Source organism: Phaenicophaeus curvirostris, chromosome 21, assembly GCF_032191515.1.
Source record: "Phaenicophaeus curvirostris isolate KB17595 chromosome 21, BPBGC_Pcur_1.0, whole genome shotgun sequence".
Lineage (NCBI taxonomy): Eukaryota > Metazoa > Chordata > Aves > Cuculiformes > Cuculidae > Phaenicophaeus > Phaenicophaeus curvirostris.
This window is the reverse complement of record NC_091412.1, coordinates 11,711,190-11,732,571: the sequence shown is the minus strand read 5'-3', so window position 1 is coordinate 11,732,571 and position 21,382 is coordinate 11,711,190. Positions and strand designations below refer to the sequence as shown.

Here is a 21,382-nt window from a genome sequence, read left to right as displayed (position 1 = left end):
TACATTTAACAATTCCATCTTTGTGGGTTTGGTGCTTTTTCACACCAAGAAAGACGTTACTTCATTGTGGAAATGTAAATTAAGCTCTACACTGGGTTATTTTTTATGTGAAGAGCAGTTCTGCATGCAAGCTGGTTTGCTACTGCAGAACTCTTATTTTTGTTATTGAAAAGAGCATGTTGGATGTTTTGGTAATGCAAATGCATCAGTTTGGAAATGCCAGGGCAGGAGAAGGTGGCCCATCAGACCTCCTACATCTGAGCTACGTGCTCCACATCTCTGGGAGTGGCAACTGTGCACCAGGTTTGTTACACCTGGCTGTTATTACAGATACTTTCTTCTAATTCTTCAATCCCACTTTCATTTTTTAATCCCTCCAGAGCAAGTAGAAGAGGAGTTGGATTGTGGTGCTGTTTGAAACAAAGCTGCAGAAAGAACATCACTGTAGAGGAGACAGAGAGAGAAAGAACAGAAATAATCACAGAAGCCCCAGGACAAAAGATGAGGATGTAGAATCCAGCAGAAATCCAAATTCCCCCAAACACGTGGGATGTTCAGAGCTGCTGTTCTCAACCTACTCCCTGAATGAATCAAACACCTTCCATAGGATATTCTAGAAGAGAATAAATGCTACAGAATTGCATTTTGTACAATTGTATTTAAAACCTTACCACCAAATGATTTAACCTCCCTATCTTGCTTACCACAAAGAATTAACGGCGTTATCATATTCCCACTGTATTTCTTACAGTAACCGTCCAGAGTCCAGCCTTCTCCTCTGCACATCAACTTGCCCCACGCCACCAGGGCCCTCTCACAGCGCACCTCCACGTGCAGTGCTCAGGAGGGTATCCCCCCACAGTAACCTTCTGCTCCATAAAAATAAAAACAGCCAAAAGAAATCGTCTTGAGGCAAATCTGCAAAGACGCCACCAGCGAGGAGCTGGCAGCTACAGCCCCTTTCTGCAGAATCTGTCATTTTCCTTATAGGAAAGAAAGGCAGGCAGCCGGAAACTCCAGCGAGTCTCACAGAATGAGCTTCAGCTCCAGCAAACAATTTAACAATGTGGCCCCAGAAGTATGTTTATTTTCTGGATTTTGTACAACTTCCTAAACCCTCCACATACTTTCACTTCTCTCCCTTCTCCTCTTCATGCCCACAGTTTGCTCTTTTCTGCATTCCTCTCTCCCAGGGCTCCTGCATTCACTCTCCATATTCTTTTGCAACTTTTAAAGAACTTCTGCTCCTTCAAAGCTGACGTCCACAAATTTTCTCTTTTTCACAGAGAACTGATTTCTGTCCCAAAAAGCCACAGGGAACCAGTTAAACACTCTTCCTTCCCCATAAGTCACTCCAGATCCGACATTCCCTCTCCCCTCTCTGGGTCAGGCTTCTCCAGCATCTCTCCCTCTGTACCAACAGGGAGCAAAGCAGCATCTGCTCCTTGAGAAGCAGCAGTAAAGGTCAGAAAAGCTGCCTGCTACTTCTATCCCAGGAAGATACTTGGAAGGAACCGACAGTTTTGTATTGGTTACCTGGAATGGGCTTTGAAGCCCTGGAACGTTCCTGGATGAACAGATGCTGCCAATCATCAGGGGAAAAAAATCCACAAAGCAAACAAACCAAGAGCCCCACACACTGCTCTGCATTTGGTAGTTAACAAAATAAGTTTGTATGTAGTTTTGTTATAACTATGCAGACCTGCACACAGGTCACACGCTGCCCGTGCTGGTTGCTTAAACACCCCCAGCTTCCCATGTGCAGTATCCCCCTTGCTGAGGTTTGCCCCGCACTGGTCCTGACACCTTGTGCGCACCCGCTGCTGCCTGCGATGCTTCCTCCCAGCGGGGTTTCCAAAGAGCTTGCACTGACCTCACTGCATTTCCAGTGCAATCAACAGCAAAACTTAATTTGATTTTTGATGGAAAAACGAGCATCTTTGAAGCAATGCCCTTGATAAAGATTTATTTAAGGCAATGAAATGTCACTTTACATCCAAGTGCTAAGAGAGTTTGGATTAGTAAAGAAGAATGGGTTGGGGTTTTTTTAAATTCTCCAGGTTTTTACATTATTACAAATTTTTAGAGCCAGTCTGTTTGAAGACTAGCATTCATCCTCCCTCTAAAAACGTCAATTCCCATTTCATTATTCACAGAATGCAAAAACTGCCTGAAGAGAAAGCCATCAAAGATCAGCAGCCTTGGTTAAGACGGTGAACTATGCAATACCCACAAGAAAAATCATGGAAACAAACCATTAAAAGAAAAAAGGCCACTTAGGCAGCCTAATACCAGATACTGCTCAAAGAAACTCAACAGACAGGAAAAGCTTTTCTCCTTACCTCTGGAGTGTTTTTCTTGAACTCGCGACTCTGCTCGATAAGTTTTTTCCTGGACTGCTCACTTTCATCTTGCCGGTTGGCCAATATCGTTGCTGTGGTATCGAGCTCTCTCTGTCAAGAAAAACAACAAAAAAAAGCAATTCCCATTAGAGCTCGGCTTCTTGCAAAAATAAAAACAAGAGTTATGTTCATGGATTCTCTTGGAACATTGAGACGAATGAACGGCAGCACAGAACAAAGTACCAAGCTTCCAGAAGCTGGACCTCCTGATAACTACAAATGAAGTTCCACAATCTTTTTGACTCTACCTCACAACCATTTCTCCCCCCAGCATTCTTGCCTTTACCACATCGCACAGGACAGCGGCAGTGCCACACAACACACATTTAACAGCGTCCCAAATCAGGTTTATTTTCACCTGCCTACTTTTTAAAGCTCCTGGATTTTCCCTTTTTGAGTTACTGTGAAAAAACCCACTGAAATTCAAATACCAGCTACTGTTATGCTTACTGTTACACTCACTCCGTTTCCAAAGGCACGCTGTATACAATTCTACACCGTTGCTGCAGTGCTCTTTTTCCATTTTAGTCTTTCCTTGTTTAATGACAAAAACCATTTCCTATTAGGTCATGTCCTGACACCACCACACACAAACACCACAGTAACAGCAGAGCAGGTCTGGTTACTGCGAGACGGTTAGTGCAAAAGCTTCACTGTGCACCAGGTGATGCACACTTCCCAGTGGGACCGGGCACCCAGCAGGGGGAAACAAAATGAGAAAACAAAAGATTTGCTTATTCCTGGTTTTGCAGAGGTGTCAGAAATAGCAACAGACAGCAGGTACCCGCGGGACACCTGCCAAACCCCTGCTCCTCAGGGTGAAAAAAAAATGTACAGGGCTAGCAGACAAAAAATAAAAAGGTAATTCAGCTCCTGAATTCTTTTCTAGATACTGTGTGGAAAAGCCTAATTCCAGATTCTTAGTTACAGATTTGTGGGGGTAAATCCTGTAACTGTGGGCGATAGGATGAATGTACGTGTGGTTTACCTGACTCCACAATCTGACCTCTGGAGGGAGAAACAAGCCTTCTGCAATTTCCAACTCGAAAGGATCAATGCTTTTTTCCCCACTTTAGGTTTATTACCACAAAACTAAAAGACCTTTTTTCCTTTTTCCCCCCCAATAAATATATGAGCCATAGTTACCTTAATCCTTGGAAATAAGCTAAATATGACAACTGGATTTGAAGCTAGGCAGCACGCTGGAGCCAGTGACCTAAATATTGTCACTGTAATGCTTAAATAACCCTCTATTTCTGGCGTTGAGAAAAATAACAGGGCAATATGTCCACCAGATCTTGGTTTGGAATTCTGTAACATATGTGAAATCTATTGCAGAAAAGTGGGAAATACTTAACAGTTGGATAAACCACATTTGAAATTCATCCCAGCTAAGTTTATGCAAGAAAAAAGAGCAACAGAAACCAATGTGGTTAAGCAGTACTATAAAGAGCAATATAACGGCTAAGCAGAAGGCTTTTAAAAAATATAAACAATCTGGTACGGCCAGCAACTTGGAAAACTATATTTAAAAAGGAAGCACACATTTAAAGCATAGTAAAGCAAACAGAAACCATAGTTAGAGGGAATTGCAGCAGACCGAAGAATCAAACGCTGTGTTTTACAATACAGAGTGCTAGCAAGCAACTTTACAAATGGAAAGGGGGATTTTAAAGGCCTGTACTTCCAGGAGACAAGAAAAAAGGAAGAACTGATTGAAGAATAAATCATATTCATGTTTTGCACCAGCATGAAGAGTCAGGTGGCAGATGGAGAAGGACCTTCTCACCCTCGCTGCCTGCCTGACACCAGTGTCTCGACCCACCCCCTGCCTTCAGAATCCCTGCTGGGGCAGGTCTGATCATTCCTCACCTCAAAACGTTTCCTTACGTGGCATCTCGGGTACCGCCAGCACCAAGGAGAACCACCACCATACAACTACACTGACCTGTTCGATGCTGAGGGCTGAAGCTCAACAGCTGCAGATCTTGCCCAGCATTTACAGACATCGGGTACAAGATGTGATTCCGGAGCAGAAACAGTAGCTATCTAGCTCCCTAAGCAAGATCTGATATAAACCAAGACATCAAATCTTCAAGCTATGCCAGTTAACAAGCCCCAAATCAAAACTCTTTGAAGAAAAAGTACTGTATTTTACTTCCTTGCTTGATCTCTCCCATGTACACTACAATGTTCATCTATTTAAACACACAGAATTACAACCCACAAACGGTAACGGAAGATTTTTCATACTTTTGTGACTTGATCTCATGAGATACCCCAATTATTTTACAAATTCAACATCGCCAATGCATTACTTCTGCAAGCAAGCACATATTAGGGGTAAGCAGCATTAACTCTGAGATTTCAAAGCCAAGTACTGTCTAACACTCAAAGGGATACATGCTCCCCAAGCCCCGTAACCGCTCTAAGCAGATATCTAAGTGAAAGTAGATGCAATTCCGTACAGAGAGAAGCAGATCGGAGCATCCTTTCGAGTGTAACAAAACCAGGAGACCATGTCTCAGTATCATTCCCCACACCTCTGAAATCAAAAAGGCTCCAATGAAAAGCAAACAGTACCCAAGGTTCAAAGGTGTCGCAGTGGTGACCTGACTACAGAAAGGATTCAAAGCCTGGAAGCTTCAACTCCGCAGATGCAGCGCTGGCTGATAAAACTTTCTGGGCAAAAACAGCCACTGCTCGGTCGCCCCTGCAGAAAGCAAATCACTGGCTCAGGGCACGGTTTGAGAGGTTTATCCCTCCCCTCGCCCCAGTCCCATCGATTTTGGGCAGACACGGCTCGTGCTACTGAAGACACAGATACCTAAAGGACTCTCTCCAAGGCTTCTGCTTTGACTCACTTCGACAAATTTACCAGGGGCGGGAGGGATTGCCTGGTTAAGTGCAGGAGTCATTAAAAGCAACCCTCAGAAACAAACAGTAGAAGGTTTCTTTCATGCAGTATAAAATAAAATCTTAACCCTAGGAGGGTCAATCTGGTATCCACTGCAACGATGGACTTGAAAGGACTTTGTCTCCTTTTAATGCACGTATCCCGTATTTCCAGCCTAGGAGCCGTCCCTGTTCATCCCACCCCGGTCACTCCTGTGCCGATGACCTGGCTGTGCAGGGAGCCAGGGGAGGAAAGCCAGGCAGCTACAAACCCCTCCTTGCCCTCCTGATTTTTTGGACATTGCATCAGTTCCCTGCCCAGACCCCTCCTGTGGCTATGAGGTGCGGTACCATCACCGAAGAGCAGTGGGAAACCACGGCCGGAGAGCGGGGGGCTGGCAGGACGCCCCTTTTCAGCACCAGCCTGCAAGGAGGTTGATTCCAAGTAATCACAAACCTCCAGTTTCACTACAGGCAGGTTTCAAGGTTGTTTTCTGTTACAGCTGACACATCCTTCCCTACAAAACGCACACCTTGATGATCACCAAGCCAGCGGGTTTGGGCCCCTCTGACAACTGTCCAGCCCAGCACTCCAAGTCCTCTTTCCCCTTCCTGAGCAGAAAGCTTCAAACCAGCCCTTCTGCTGCCTCAGTCTGGCAGGCAGCTGGCTGGCTTCCCTCAAAGCTGAATCCCATGGGCTCTCCAAAAACTCCTCACTTGGGAAAACAATTCTATAAAGAAATAGGGCTTTCTTGGATCATAGAATGGTTTGGACTGGAAGGGACCTTACCACCTATCCCTTTCCAACTGCCCTGCCAGGGTCACGGACACCTTCCACTGGATCAGGGTGCTCTGCTCCCCTGTCAAAAAGGTAGAAGAGAATGAGATTGCATTGGCAGAGAGAATCCCATGGTGCCAAGGCTGTGCTCTCCTGCCCTGCTCTGCTCTGGTGAGTGAAACTGGACGGGAAAGAAGAGCTTGTGTGAAAAGTATAGCTGGGGCAAGAGAGGACCTTCTGCTTTATGGACACTGCAGAGAGAAATAGGGGATAAGCAGAAATGACACATCGGAACTGTGAATTTGGGAGTACAGTGGTGGGAAAGGTGTATGTCACTCTGTGGTGCAGCTATCTCAGCATCCCAGCCCCCACCAAAAGCTGCTCTCACATCATCCACAAGTGCTGTGATGTGACCATATCCTAAAATATTGTTATTCTCACATTTTAAAATGCACAATCCCTGCTGCATTTACCACAAAACTCCTACACTGGAGCAAGAAACACCACAACTTGAGTCCAGACCAATCGTTTTCTGACAGACTTCTACTCAGGGACACCAAGCCCAGGCTGTGCCTTCAAGCCTTGCTGCAGATGTTATCAGCATATTCTTACCAGCAACCTCATTTTACTTCTTACAAGGACAGACACAAATCACAACTGCACGTAGATCGGGATTTTTCTACTAGTAAATGCAGTAGTACCTGTTCCCACCAAAATCCTGTTCCAGTGCATTTAAGGTATTTCCCTTTATCATCATTTCAATCAGATACCCAGCTACCTGCTAACCTGCTACTGAAAGGAGTTTTCAGTAGTCTCATTTTTGTTTTCATCCTCTCCCAGGATTGCATTTGTCAGATCCACCACAGCTCTCAGTGTAGCTTTTTGCAATTTTTAATTTCCCATTAGAGGAGAATTTCCCGGTGTGGTGATGATACTGGTGCGGGAGTGCCCAGCTCAGCTCTGCACACACACAGCTTGCCTGTCTCCAACTGAAATACCAGACAATCTACACTTTGATCTTAAACCCCCACGGTCTTCACCCGTTCAGAAGCCCACATTCCAATTACATAACGATTGCAGAAATACTTCAGAAATTACAAACTGCCTTATGAGCTTCATGCCCTTCTCTGGAAAAACAAACTGGCATCCGTACTCGATAAAGCTCCAGATCACGGCCAGGGAAGCAACCACAGAGCTGACATTGGGATTTTCTGTTAATCTATGTTGACGGTAAAAAGCAAGGAGCAATTTCAGCCTGGAAGTGTTCAGAAAGGGAAAACATATTGTGAGAATGCAACGATGGAAGAAGTTTCTTTCCTGAAGAAAGAGTTTGTCTTTGCCTCACTGTACACCTGCAACACCTCAAGAACCATCGTTCCCCTGCCTCAAAAATCAGCAGTGAATGACAAACAAATAACCAAGCAAACAGCAGAAGCTCTGCTTTTTACATCCTGGAAATAAAATTAAAAGAAAAAAAAGAAAGAAAAATCAAACCCCATAAGCATTACACAAAATACTTCTCTCGAGAAGCTTTTTGCCATTTGGCAAATTGATGCAGCTTCATTTCGCACACAGAACTAGTTAGGACATTTCAATAAACATTTTATTTCCATGTATTCGAGTAATTTAACTGCAAGTAGGTTTTTAAACAAGCTTTTACAGGGACAAATTTTGTGCTCTGTGCAATGTTTTTGGCCAGCGAGGCAACATGTATGGTGGTCACCACACAAAGTAAAAGGAGAACAAACCCAAGGGTGCAGATGCAGCCATCAGTAAGACACATTAGCTAACAGGCTCTTAAAAAAACCCGAAACAAACAAACAAACAAAAAAAAAGGAAAATGTAGCAAAGTTTGCTGTGGCTTTGTCTGTCCACAGTGACACCAGCTACTACCACAGATGGAGGATCAAAAAGCCTTGCAGGAGGAGAAAGCTGGTACTGGCTTTTCAAAAGGAGCCACTATCAGCACAAGCCAGCTGCAGAAATATCTCCGCCAGCAACAAACACACCACGAGGGGAAAAGCTCCCAGCGCCCGAGCCAACACAATTCTGCCTGTCTTTTCTTCCACACCTTGAATGGAAAACTTGTTAGAAAATGCAAAGAATGGGAGACCGTCCGGAGCCAGAAAGACCTTAATGCCAAAGGTCTGCACTTAACAAGCTTTTCCTCTCACTCAGGAAAATAATGAAACATCGCCTGTTTGTTCCAAAAGGCAGCTTTCATCTTCCAGCATTATTTATTCCCTCTTTCCACCCTCCACAAGCCCATGTGCACTCAGGGCTCTGAAGAACGCCTTTGCGAGCCAGGGTTCGAGGAGCAGTGCCCAGCAGGGTCTCCGCCACTGGCAGCAGCGACACCACTTGTGATGCATGCACTCCAACTTCTCTCCAGAAACAAGGTTCAGGCTTCACTCACAGAGTCCTCAACCCTAAACCCAAACCCTTTTCTTCTCCTTTCCAGGAGCTGCAGAGAGCGATGAGGTCTCCCCTCACTTCACCTCCTCCAGGCTGAACAGCCCCTGGTCCTTCAGTCTCTCCCACAACCCCGTGCAGCGAGGGGCCCAGAACCGAGCACGGGATTCGAGGGGCAGCCTCACCAGCACCAAATACAGGGGGACAATCCTTCCCCTACTCCCGCACGGCTGATCCGAGCTAGGATGCTGCTGGCCTTGGCCACCTGAGCCACTGCTGGCTCTCACCGATACCAGCACACGGCCAGGGTTTAGCTCACGGGTGTGCAGTAACCGTGCCCCGCAAACCACAGCTTTTGTACGCAATTCTTAAAAGAGCTTTGGCCCTTAAAAGCAAAGGCAATCAACTGCTGAGTAATTACAAAGTCCTTAATGTGCTGTTGGCATCCTCACTCCAAGGCAGACTCAGGTGCAGGGACCGCGCTGCCCGCCCCGCCACCAGCGCCAGCTTGGGTCTCGCTGCCAAGCGCGATCATATTCACCAGTTACATTAAATAATGCTCTTGACCACAGATCAAAGCAAAATGCAGTCTTAAGAGTGGCTTAAATAACAAAAAGTTGAACCCTCTACCTAAGCTCTGTTACACCCTTTGGAGTGTTCAGTTACTCCCTCTGCAGCCCAAGCTTTGCTGGTGATGAAGCGTGACCGCGCTCCAAGCCAGACGCAGGCTGTGACACGGACTGGGGGTTGCAACTTGCCGTACTGGTTGCCACTGATAAATCAGTAACACACACAGTCTGGTCCCAGAGTTCTGGGGTCTTATGGTTTAAAAAAAAAAAGAAAGAAAAAAATCTCAAGCTTTTTTGTTTTGTTTCTATTCTAAATTAAAACAAACACATTGCTCAAATCTTAACTTCACCCAAATCCTAACTACACCAAGTGTCAGTTAGCACAAAAACGCCATTACTCTTCCTTTGACCATTTAACACCGTTAACCATCACAGGCAGACCAACCACCCACCCTGAAGCCCATCACCACCACCACCACTCAATAATTCTTCCATCTCCAAAGGCAATCACCAATCTGAAAGCTACTTAAACTGCTTCCTGACATTTGGACATAAAATATTTACCAACAAAAGTATAAACACATGGTGAAAAAGCAACCTAAAAATACTTTTAAAACCAACGAAGCAATTCCTGGAGGGATGGAAAAAAATTACCATGGACTTGAACTAACAAACCACCTCATTTTTTGCTCCCTTCTCATGTTTTGGGACACTGCAGAAGTGCCATAACAGACAAATTAACCATCCCGCCACAGGTCTGACCAATACGGTTCAGAAAGTTGGGGCTAGTCTTAACCTCGAGTTCCTTCTTATAGGTTTAAAAACCTGAATGGGCAGGTGCGCGTCTGACATTCCATACTGGTAGCCGGCATTATAGATTTTGGATGGTCACACAGAATATCAGATTTAGAAGCCTTTCAGCAAGTTTATCATTTCCAGTATCAATTCTGGACAGTTACGGGTCAGCAGTATCACACTTCCCACAGTGGGATGCAGGATGCCTTTGCCAGCTAGATGCTTCCCAGCAACAGGCTGCAGAACTGGGTTAAGCTCATTTTCTGTGACATGACAAGGAAAAGAGCAGAATTGACTCATGAGGTAAAATTAGCTGCTGTACAGTCACCAGGAGGCTGGCTGGGAGGAGAGCGCACAGCATACAACGAAAAGTAACGTGCTTCATGGTAAGAACATCGCGAGCCAGTTTAGAACCAGAAGTGCTATTGTCTGCATGGTACTTCTAGCACAGACCAACCGTGTTGGTATCTAGTAACGCACCCTGAACCCTCCCTCAGGAATTCCTATAAAGGCCATCTAGAGATCACACATTAACAGAGGCACACAAAATATTTTTAAACATTGCAAATCTGTCACTCAGAGCCAGCCAAAGCCCTGCTGAGCAGGAGCACCACAGAGGGGACAGCCAGAACCTGCTTGCCCCATGAACACAACAAGGGAGACAGTACCTTTTTTTATCCTAAATAACTTCTTTGGTGATAATTTATATACACACACAAACCCCCTACTCTGCAACAAATCACACGAAAATGCAAACAACAGATCTGGCTGCAGCGGCACCATCAGCCTCACGATCCACTGCCACTGAAGTCCTGAATTCTGGCTATCAAAGCCAATTTCAATTTCTTGCACTTTAGAGCAGTAAAACCAATTCTGTGCAGACTCTGTGTTTACAATCCTTCCGTAAAGAATGCAGCTGTCTCAATCAGCACTGATTGTCTGTTAATTAGTTCAGTTTTACAAGCTGATGGAACAGATTATTCCATTCCCTCCCCACACCAAACTAAGATACAGCTATCTACAATCCGTGTGCTTGGGGAGGGAGATGATGCACTAGGGACGGAACCGACCTCTTTACTAGGAAATCACTTCGGTTTCTCTCTCTCAAGGCCTCCTGTCACCCAGGGATTTCCAGTCCATGTGCACACACCTCCCTCTCGCCCAGATGAAACCTGAAATACGCAGCCTTCCTTACAGTGAGAATGCCCACCCCTGGCTTCTGCTACTCGAGTTATCCCAAGCGCTTTAGAGACAAAAGTCAGACTGTCATGAGTAATTTCCCATCCATATTATGTATTTAATCAGTATCACATTTTCAACCAGAAATGGCATTCGAGTCTGTGACCTCGAGCAGCAAAGGCTTTAGGGAGCAGTCCGAAGTTCCTGCTGCCATTCCCCATCCCCATGTGCTTTTCAGACAAACCACAAATCAATAGCTGGATTAACTTGGAGCCTCTCGCTCTCTGATTCACTGCTCCCAGTGTCTCCATCCTTTACTTAAGACACTCATGAAGAAAACGTAGATTTTGGCTCTCATAGATGCAGACCAGCACGCTGGATGCCCTACCCCAATGCCAGAGAGCACTCTTGGTGGAAAACCTGTGAAATACGATAAAGCCCTTGGCCAGACCGTGTGAAAATGTAACCCAAAAACGCCTCTGTTGAGATGACACAACATGCTACATATTGTGTTAAACAATACCAGTTTCACTTTGAGACTGTTTTTCTTCCTGAGTTTAGATCCCTAATGATTACGGAAAAAAAAAAAGGAAAAAAAATAGTTCCAGTTAAAGAACATCTGTATATTGAAAAGAAAACGCACTTCTGGTATGAACTGAGCATGTCACTACTAAGCTTACTGCAGAAGAAGTGGACAAATAAGAAGCCTCACAAAATCATGGAGTTACCAGAACACCAGAGCTGGCTTTTAGCAGTGTATCTGGCTAATAAGTACAGAGGATAATCTAAATAAAACAACAATTCTTCTACACAAAGATGTCCCTAAACATCTGCTTCAAAAGTAGCACTACAGAGAGCCTCAAACATCTTAATGGTTTCCAGAGTTCAGTATTTCAGTATATAAAAAAAATACAAGAGTTTAGTTTTTGCATTATGAAGACAGCCCACCAGAGCAGGTCGCCTTGCAGAGAACTCCCTGGATCCACAGGAAAGAGGGAAAAAAACTGAAATGCAGTGGTTTTCTCACATTAGAGACGTCAACCTGAACAAGGAGGGAACCATGACCAACAAGTACTCAGCTGAAGCCAAATCACATTTCTAGAATTCTATAAGCAAAGGTCAAACTCTGCTTAAACTAACCATGGGTTTATCCTGCTCTCCTGCCCCTCCGCTCCTTTCACATCACCCAGGAAAAAGACATTTAGAATGTCTTCTCAGCTTTCCAAATGCCTTATGCACACCAGAATAGAAATGAGGGGGTGGGGATGGGTGTTGTTGTTTGTTGGGTTGGGGTTTTTTGTTTTAAGGAAGTTTTACCCTGATATTTCTTTGGGAATTTTTTGTTGTCTGTCCCACTCTCCTGAGGATGACTGGTTCACTTTATTCTTTAGCAGCACACAAGTGGCCTTTGCTAAACTCGCTGCGCCAAACACTGTGACACATTTACCAGCGCACACAACTATTACGCTTCCCTGGTTTTCCTGTGCCCAGGCACAGACAGTAACAACTCTGGGAAGCTTCACCAAAGTCCCTCCTTGAACTGGTACCATTCACGGGGCTGCCTGATGCTGCATCCTCTCCCAGACGGGCACGGGGCAGAGCGGTGAGCGAGGCTGCCTGTGCCACTCCTGCCCTGGATGGGTTGTGGGCTCTGGTGTAGCCAGCCCAGGCACCCGCAGCAATGCCAGATGCCTTCAGAAGAGAATAATTTGGAAAGGAATCGCTAGATGCTATTCGATGTAGCACTGCAAATTAAGCATTATCTGTTAGCCCCCAGAATTCCCTCCCACAATGTCTCCGGTTATACCAGGTACACGACTATAAATGAAACTTTAATTTTTGTGCTTGGGGTGCAGCAATACACAGGATTCTGCAGTTGCAGATGAAAAGCCTCACAAGGAGTTGCCGATCTCCCCTTGATCTCTCTTGGTGCTCAGTGGGACACAGCTCCAGAGTTTAACGTGTGTAGGTTTGCTGTGGGATGAATTCTGAAGCTATGAGAAATGCCTGGGAGGAGCAGTGCATGCTACAGCATTTACTTCTCCACGGCACCACCATTAAAGAAGTTACAAGGCAAAACAACCACCTACACACACCGTCTTATTTTTGTGTAAAGCCTCACTTGAGCTGTTGCCGTATCTTCCATGCTTTGTGTTTTATGGATATGCAGACAGACAGATTACACTTTAGAAATCTGTCTGGGAAAGAAGGGGAGAGGGATCTACACTGAAGTTGGGGGAATTATGCTTTGAAAGAAGGACAGCTTCTTCTGTGCTTCTGCCCAAACAATACTAGGGAGAGCAAAACCAACCAACAATTCAACTAGAAATAAACCCTGACCATGGGCTTTTCCTTGCCCACCCATCCTCCAGGACTGCAGCAGTCCCGCCACGCTCTGGCCCCTTTGTCACCACAGGCAGAAGCCGTTTAGAGAAGTGATGCAGAATGTCTTTTCCTCTTTCACTATTCCTGCAGCACATCCTAATCTTGCGCTTTAATCCAGCCCTTTGTGGGTAAGGAATAAGCCTACTTCTGCATTTCATACTGACTATACACACATCCATTCAAGTTCAGCTTCAAAAACCTTTATACAAAGTGCCCTAAACATTCACCCAAAACAGAATGACAAAATTGCCCATTACTGTGGTCATTATACGCTCTCCGTTACCATATGTCTCAGGTAAGCAGAAAGCTCTCTACATAATGGGTTCAGCCCTGGAGTAAGGCTGGACTGCCGAGGCCGGTGAACCCGAGGTAACACTCCATCACTTATTTACTGCATCTCTAAAGCATTTCAGATTCTAAGCTGAATATATATTTCACACAGTACCAAAACTTTTAAATATCCACAGGAAGATTTCATTTTTATAGGCAATAAACATTAAATCTAAAGGACTGGAACATAAAAAGTGTTTTAATACCATATAAATCACCTTTCCCTAGACAGAATAAATCTCTGAAGGTTTTAAGGACTGCAATATAAATTTTTATGGCAAATTATCTACATAGAAATTACTTGCATGAGATGCACTTTCACTTCTCTCTCTCATTTGCATAGTGCTGACAATCTTTTCAATCACAACGTTCAATCCAATTTGGAAAATCCGAAACACAATGCAAAGAAACGCTGGGGGGTTCCGCCTTCTCTTCATCGAGATCTCTCTGACCGCTGCTCTCTATCAAATGCAGAGGTTTGCCTCGCAGAGCTAACACCACTAATGTACAAAAATTAAGGCCCAGATGAATAGTTACATCCTCTTTCAAAAGAACCCGTGGGCTTTTCAAACAGAGAAGTCCTGCCACCAGCCCTGACAGCTAAGAGCAGCTTGCTTCACGCTGTGAGCAACAGTCCCTTGATGCGAAAATTAACCAGAGTCTTAATCTGGAGGGTTTGAATTGAGCACCAGCCGAGATTGTTCTTTAGGATGCTCAGAAGGGACATTTCCACTGTAAAGGTGCTAAAGCACTGAGATATCGTGACAGGGAAATCTGTCAGTGGAGATTCCCAACGTTCTGCCGGGATGAAGCCGCGGCAGAACTGTCCTGGCACGGGTGACAGTCCCTCCTCAAGCAGGACATCAGCTGGAGATGGGGTGGAGGTCCCTCCCATCCACGGATGCCTCCAAGGGATGCTGGTGGTAACAAGGTGACACCATCAGTCTGATTTCTACAGGCCTCCAACCTCCAACTCAACAGTTAATTACTGCAGAAGGCGCAAGGCTGATTATTATCCACAGGGAAAAAGTAAGTGATCACTCACGAGAGCTTCTGTCCCAGCCTGTCGGCATAAACACTTCCTCATAACTAAAGCAGAAACACACACAAGATGTGCAATTCCTGAGCCTCCAAAGTGCACGCATCCTCAAAGGACAGGCACCGCGGAGGTGTGGGTGCCACTGCTACCAAGAACACTTTGGTTTATTCACTGTTTCATTACGGCAAAAATGTGCTGACAAGGATGCTCGCAGAAAAGGCCAGAATTAGTTCTTGGAAAACCTCCTGTTGCCTTGGAGCCAGGTCTGAAATGTGCTCAGTGCTTCCCCGAGCCCTTCCCTCGAGGGAAATCAGAGTAAATACGTTAAAGCACTTGGAGAGCAGCGAAGTCCCACAGAAAAAAAAAAGTAGGAAGCTTGCAAAAAGAGCTAATAATAGCACAGCGTTATTTCCAACGTATATTTCCCTCAGAAAATATTTTCAGGACTTCCGTACTACCCATCAAATTCAGATAGCAGAGCAGAGGAAGAAAGACGAGTTGGTTCCCAGACGGTTTCCTACGCTTCAAAGGTATTTAGTTAATGAGTCCCAGGTATGGATAACATGAGATCATCAGCCCAGTCCTAACACGGCTCTCCAAATGTTTAATGAAGCCTTGCCCCGCGATTTACAGAGCGATCGCCTGCACGCAGACTGCCAGGACGCCCCACGACATCGCAGGGTTTAGGATTGGTGATGAAGGGGAAGGAAAAGGCCACAGAAACAGGTGAAAATCGGTGACTTGCCAAAGACAAAATTACAGGGGCATTTCCAAGACACGGGCCTTGGCCAATGAAGTGAGGTATTTGCTTCTACCTGATGGAGTGAAGTGACATAAAGCCTTCTTCCCTAAGATTTCACAAGCTTTTATTACTTTCCTGAATTATCTTTGAATCTCAAGGATGGAACATAATTTTCCTTTGAAATACCAGGTTGTTGCCAGCCTTCCCACTTGTACAATCCACAAAACCTATTAATGTTTTCTGTAATTAATGCTAATACTTGAGAAAAAAAGCCATTGTGTTAAGAAATGCTTTAACAAGATCAAGAAAGAAAACATGCGCTTCTCAGACTATACATAATTTATTTTGCTACGTGACTTTCTTTTCCCTCAGAAAACCAAGCAGGGAGTGCACGTCACTCTGTGCCCGTACTCATCCTCATTCCTCTTCTTTCCCCCCAAGTCAGACCATGCAAATTCTACAAAAACATTGATTTCCTTCATCACAGAAAATTAAATAATTTCATAGACCATCTCCTATCCGAACTTCCCATTTCAGGGAAAAAAATCCGTGGGGAAGCTTTTGGGATTTTCTCTGCACACAATCTTCAGCAGTTTGGTAGACAGGAGCTGTCTTGGATTTTTCTTTTTAATACTTCAAATCTAGTTTTGTTTTTAATGACTTGAGCCCCTGCAAAGGATTTGTTTCAAATGCTCCAGGATCACACATGTTGCTCCTCGAGACCCACAGTGCTGCAGCTCTACTAGGGGGAGACGAAGCCTGGCTCGCCCGGCTCGCCACACGGAGTAAGAGCACACGGCTGAGTTCAACGCGTGGGAGCAAGGACCAGGACCTCCCTTTAAGTCAGGCTGATGAACTCCATAATGCTAGAAGCAAGACACGCCGAACTGGAAAGTTTGAGTCAAGTTGTGGCTGTTTTCCCAAAGAGATCATGAAAGAATATTTAACCCTGAATTTAGAGCAGCCCAACTATGCATTTTATAGGACATTTATCTATGAATCAGCAGATCACAGACATTCTTCCCACCCCAGCCTTCAGTCACTTGATCAGGAGAGCCAAGAAAAAACTTGCTGAAGTTTTCACCGGTACTTTTCAGGAAAAGCAAGAGATAAAAAAGAAAAAAGAAAGGGGTGGGGGGCGGGGCAGAAGCCTGAATGTAGCAAATAGAGAAATTCCAACAGGAAAAAGCAGTGACCTGAAATGCCAAGGCAAACCACACTGCTGCTTTGGGGTGGGGTGGAGGGCATCTTCAAAATAAGGACCTTTCAAGTGGTCTGAGCCTACAGCCAACCCTCCCGTCCAATGCATCCAACCAAAAAGGAAGTAAATTCCTTGGAAAATAAATAGTTTCAAAGATGAAATGTAAGTTGAAGAAAGGTTTTGTACATGGCCCCCAGAGTCAGGAAGAATGGCTAAGCATGAGCTGCAGCTGACAGCTGTGAGCAGTCCAGCAGTCGCTCTCCTCACGTAAGACCACGCTACATTCCTTCAGCGCAGCAAGCCTGCCTAGGAAAACCACCTAACTCAGGAAAAAGAAATAAAATCCACAGATCATTGTGCATCCTGCTGTATCGGTTACAGAAGGCACAGAATGCTCAGCACTTCAGGAAACAAACTGCTGCTGTTTACTAAATTATGGTTTTGCTGCTATAAGTTACAGTCATTTGAACTTAAATATTACTAAAAACTAACGCAAACCTATGTTTGCCTACAGGCACCAACCAGCAGCTGGGAGCTGGCAGAAGAAATGGTTATACACGGCATATATACATAATGTCAGAGCACCCCGCTGCTCAGAACTTCAAACATCCCAATGGAAAACATTGAATTTTTACTTCAAGCCCCTGACCCTGTGCCCACAAAACCTAAGTAATTTGCAGTGACACCAAGATCTGGACAGGATGCTTGGTTTCGTCTGGGCAACCCATCTGGCTTGAGCAGCTTTGCTCAGCCACAGCATTAAACTACATCATTCTGCTTCAAACATACACAGCAACTTTTGCTCAAGCAGACGTTCACCCGCGTGCATCAGCCAGAAGGTGACACCCTCTGGTTCTCAAGAACAATCCAAACGCTTCATCACCTACACTCCAGGAGCTTCCTGGACTGCAGGTGACATCCCCGACTCAGCCAAAACATCCTGGAATCTGCCCGGCACAGGAACGCATCTTTGATATAACATCAGGATTCAAAGTTCTTGGTAGATTCAGCACACATTGTTTAGTACTTTTAAAATACATATGATCACCTAAAGAAACCACATTTCTGTAAGAGTAATAGCACCTCAGAAACCTTCCTCCGCTGGGCTGCAGCTGACTGCTTAGAGCTCTTCTGATGCACATCCTAGGCTGGGCTCAACCCTAGATGGCACTGCTTATCGCTCCCTGGCATGCTCCTCGCTCGCCTACAGGAACCACGCCAACGAACATCGTCATATCACAGATTATACATTCGAAGGTATGTGCTGAAACCTCAGCCACCCTGCAGGAGAGCAGAGGGTCTCCAAGGCTGCCATGGCCCTCCGCAAGCGTCCTTGTGGAAGGGCAGAGCAGCAACTCCCCTCCTAGGGACAACACCACCTTCACACGTCCCAGTGCTGCCACGGCCTTCTACACCAGTAAGGGAGTAAAGGTGTGGCAGGGGAAGACCGATCCTCAGCCCACTAGAGCAGAGTAGAGAGCCGCTCCCGAGGGCTGGGCTGATAACTGTGGTTAGACACAACTGCCATTGGCGATGCCTTGCTCTACAAAGCCAATGAGTAAACTCCCAAATGGTTTTCTTAAATAATTTACTGAAAAACCTAGCTCCACTACAAAAAATACCCTAGAAACCTGTGAGATGAGATGCCATGAACACCACTCTGTTCTGCACAGTCAAAAGTGATGGATCCTAATTTTTAACACGACTTCTTGAATACAAACTAGACCTGCATCTCTATATCACCAGCAACGAATTCAACAAGATTTGCTAACTGCTGTTTCAGAATACCCCGTGGCTGGCTGTGCTTTTCCAGTAACACAGTCACAGCCTCAATGTTAACCCACACAGCGCTCTCTTGGTTTTTTTTTGATAGCTGCTGCTCACTTTTCTACCAAAGCAAAGGATTTCACCATTTGAGGACAGACTCTGGGGTTCTCATTATTTTCTACAGAAAACTGTGAAGCAGGAACAAACCAACCCTCTCCTGGTGCTGCCCCAAAAGGATCTCCGCCTCGCTCTGCCCTCGCACTTTAACAAGTCCCCTCGTATTTCTGGGCGTCGAGCAGCATCTCGGGGCACCACTGAGGAAGAGAGGGAATTTGCTGTTCCCCCACCACACGCAAAAATTAAGAAAAGGAATTTCTCACTGTGCTTTTTATAACCTGTGATGTTGTTAAACTGTCACAAATTATTATAATTTCAGATAGATTTGAAAATAGTTTTGACATAAAAACACACGTACTTTTCTGTGTTCGGGAGATTTGAAATGACAAATCAACCCACTGTCAGCTCAGGGTCTCGCCTATCTACTCTGATTTATTTACTACTTTCCACTGTCAGTGAGCCAGAAATGGGGGAACAATACCAGCAAGGGCGACACAGTAAACAGGAGGGACCAGCACCTTGCTGGAAAGCGAGTAAGAATTCTCTCCTTGCATGTTCTCCTCCCATCCTTTCCCCTGTGCTTCCACATCAGCCATTATCATGGCTTTGGGTGTTTTTATTACCAGTAAAAGAAGCCGGTAAGGAAAATGTGTTCATTACAACTGTTGCTAAGCCATGTTTATCACACTGAGATGTTGACAAGGGACTCTGGCTTAGATGCAAATTTGAGGGAGAACTCAAAGTTTCATTCTGCACAAAGTAATCAGTCTTTTCAAAGACACTGTGTCTCCAGACATGCTAAAGGTGGGCATCAAATAAATCAGTAATCAAATTTAGCAGGGAAATGTTATTGAGGCTGAAAACTGACATGCTGTTAAGAACTGAGCTTGAGAACGGCACTACTGAACTCTGCGGTTTAATGATCCAACTTAAAATACCTGGTTAAAGCAGATACTTTGTTTACAGAAAGATCCTGTAGTTTCTTGTTATCTCTTTTACATTTTTGAGTCTTTAACCAACATTAAAACACAATATTATCTCCCTTCATAATTATCATTGGAGTGACTAAGTTCTAATTTGCTTACCACAAAGCAGGCGTCGTGTTTTAAACAGTGTTTATAAGAAAGGTCATCAGATTTATCTGGGTGGACGGCTGCCCAAGTGACCCATCCCTTCCAACAGTGCAGAGTAACCGACGCCCCAACAGAGGCACGAAAGAGCGCAGAGTACACTCCACTGCTCGTATCTGAATCAAGGAATACAGCAAAGTCAAGCAGCAAAGGGCACGTTTTCAATATGACTATAAAGAGCAAAGAGAAAAAAAGGAGTCTTTAAAACAAAAGAGAAAAAAAAAAAAAGAGAGATGGTTGCGCATACCCATCACCTTGCAGGAAATCCTGCCAGATAGCATCTGCTATGTAAAAGTGGGATTTTCACTCCAAGGAGAGAATTTGCATTGGATGTCTTTAAAGAAAGAGAACCTTTGAAGAAAAATAATGTTATTCTACCAGGCCCAGCACATCCGGGGCAAAGAAAAAAAAACAAAAGGATTGCTATGACAATCAATAAAGAAGAGGAGGGTTGTACCCAATGCCTTGTATTCCAGCGTAAGAACGTATTCGGTTTAATCTCCAAAAGATAGAGAGAAGTTGAGAAACCTGTTTACATTTTTGTCTTTGCACAATCCTGCGCATCAGCAGCCCAGCAATAGTAACGAAAGTAACTCGTCACAAACAGCTCGGGCCTGCCAGCAACGAAAATTAATGGGAAGGCAAGGATTTTCTTTTGATGTTGGAAAGGCTCCAGTAAAAACTGGTTTGTACATGGGAACATGGTGTCAGACTAGAAGAGAATCAGCTTGTCTGACTTGTGGTTTTCTTGACAACATTCATCTTCTCTTGGCCTGATAGAGAGCAATTAGTGCTTGTCAGTTGAATCATGTGTTATTAAGATCATTCGGGCATTTTTTAATTACGATTACCTAAACAGACAGCAAAAGAAATTCTCAAGCAACTTTAACAATCCACTTCCTTCTCAGATGCGTCCAAATCTTTTCTCCTTTAATGTTTTAAAAGTAAGGTGTAGGATTTTACCTGCAGAAACCTTTTTCCATTTCTAACACATAAAAAAGGCACGCTAGCCTAAAACCCGTGCACCACCCCATCATCAGATGCTGCCTAATGATTTTTTTCTTGCAGTCAAGAGGTAGATCAGTCTCCTCCAAACCCCGTAAGCTGCTCCATATGCCAAGACTTGGTTTTAGGTACCTAAACCAATGCCAAATAGGTGTATAATGATAGAGCATTTCTAATACACACTTCTTTCTTTCACCGTGGCAGATTTAGAAGCAGGATATGAGCAGTGTCAGGAATGACATCACCCCTGGGTGTTGGTTAAAACTCCTCCCCAAATAAAATGGTTCCTTATCACTAACTTGGACAGTTCTTCCCACTGAAAAGACAGCTAAAAGCAAGACAAGACTAGACATAGAAGTTTCTAGTTATTTAAATTCCACATATCCGAGTAATTGGATTTTATAGACCTTACACAGATGAGATCAGGACAGTTTTAGTTTTATGTTGGAGCTTAGAGCACCACTTTCAGAACACTATTGTTTCTTCCTTTTGGCGTTTCTCCCTTCTCTTTATCAGGGGATTTTTCAAGTTTCTATATTAACACTGTTTTTTTTCCTGCCTGCAATAAACCTTGCCCTGCAGAGCTTGCAGGCTCTTGCTATCCAATCCGCCCCCGTGCAAGGCAACCCACACGGC

General features: G+C 44.7%; 1 protein-coding gene across 7 annotated transcripts in view; it reads right to left on the bottom strand.

Moving 5' to 3' along the window:
- Positions 1 to 21,382, bottom strand: part of CUX1 (cut like homeobox 1) — a 231,844-nt gene that overhangs the window by 183,285 nt on the left and 27,177 nt on the right. For all 7 annotated transcript variants that reach the window (XM_069873844.1, XM_069873838.1, XM_069873839.1 and 4 more), the window contains exon 2: positions 2,343 to 2,453. In XM_069873844.1, coding sequence (XP_069729945.1) covers positions 2,343 to 2,453 — 111 coding nt within the window. The remainder of the gene's footprint in view (positions 1 to 2,342; positions 2,454 to 21,382) is intronic.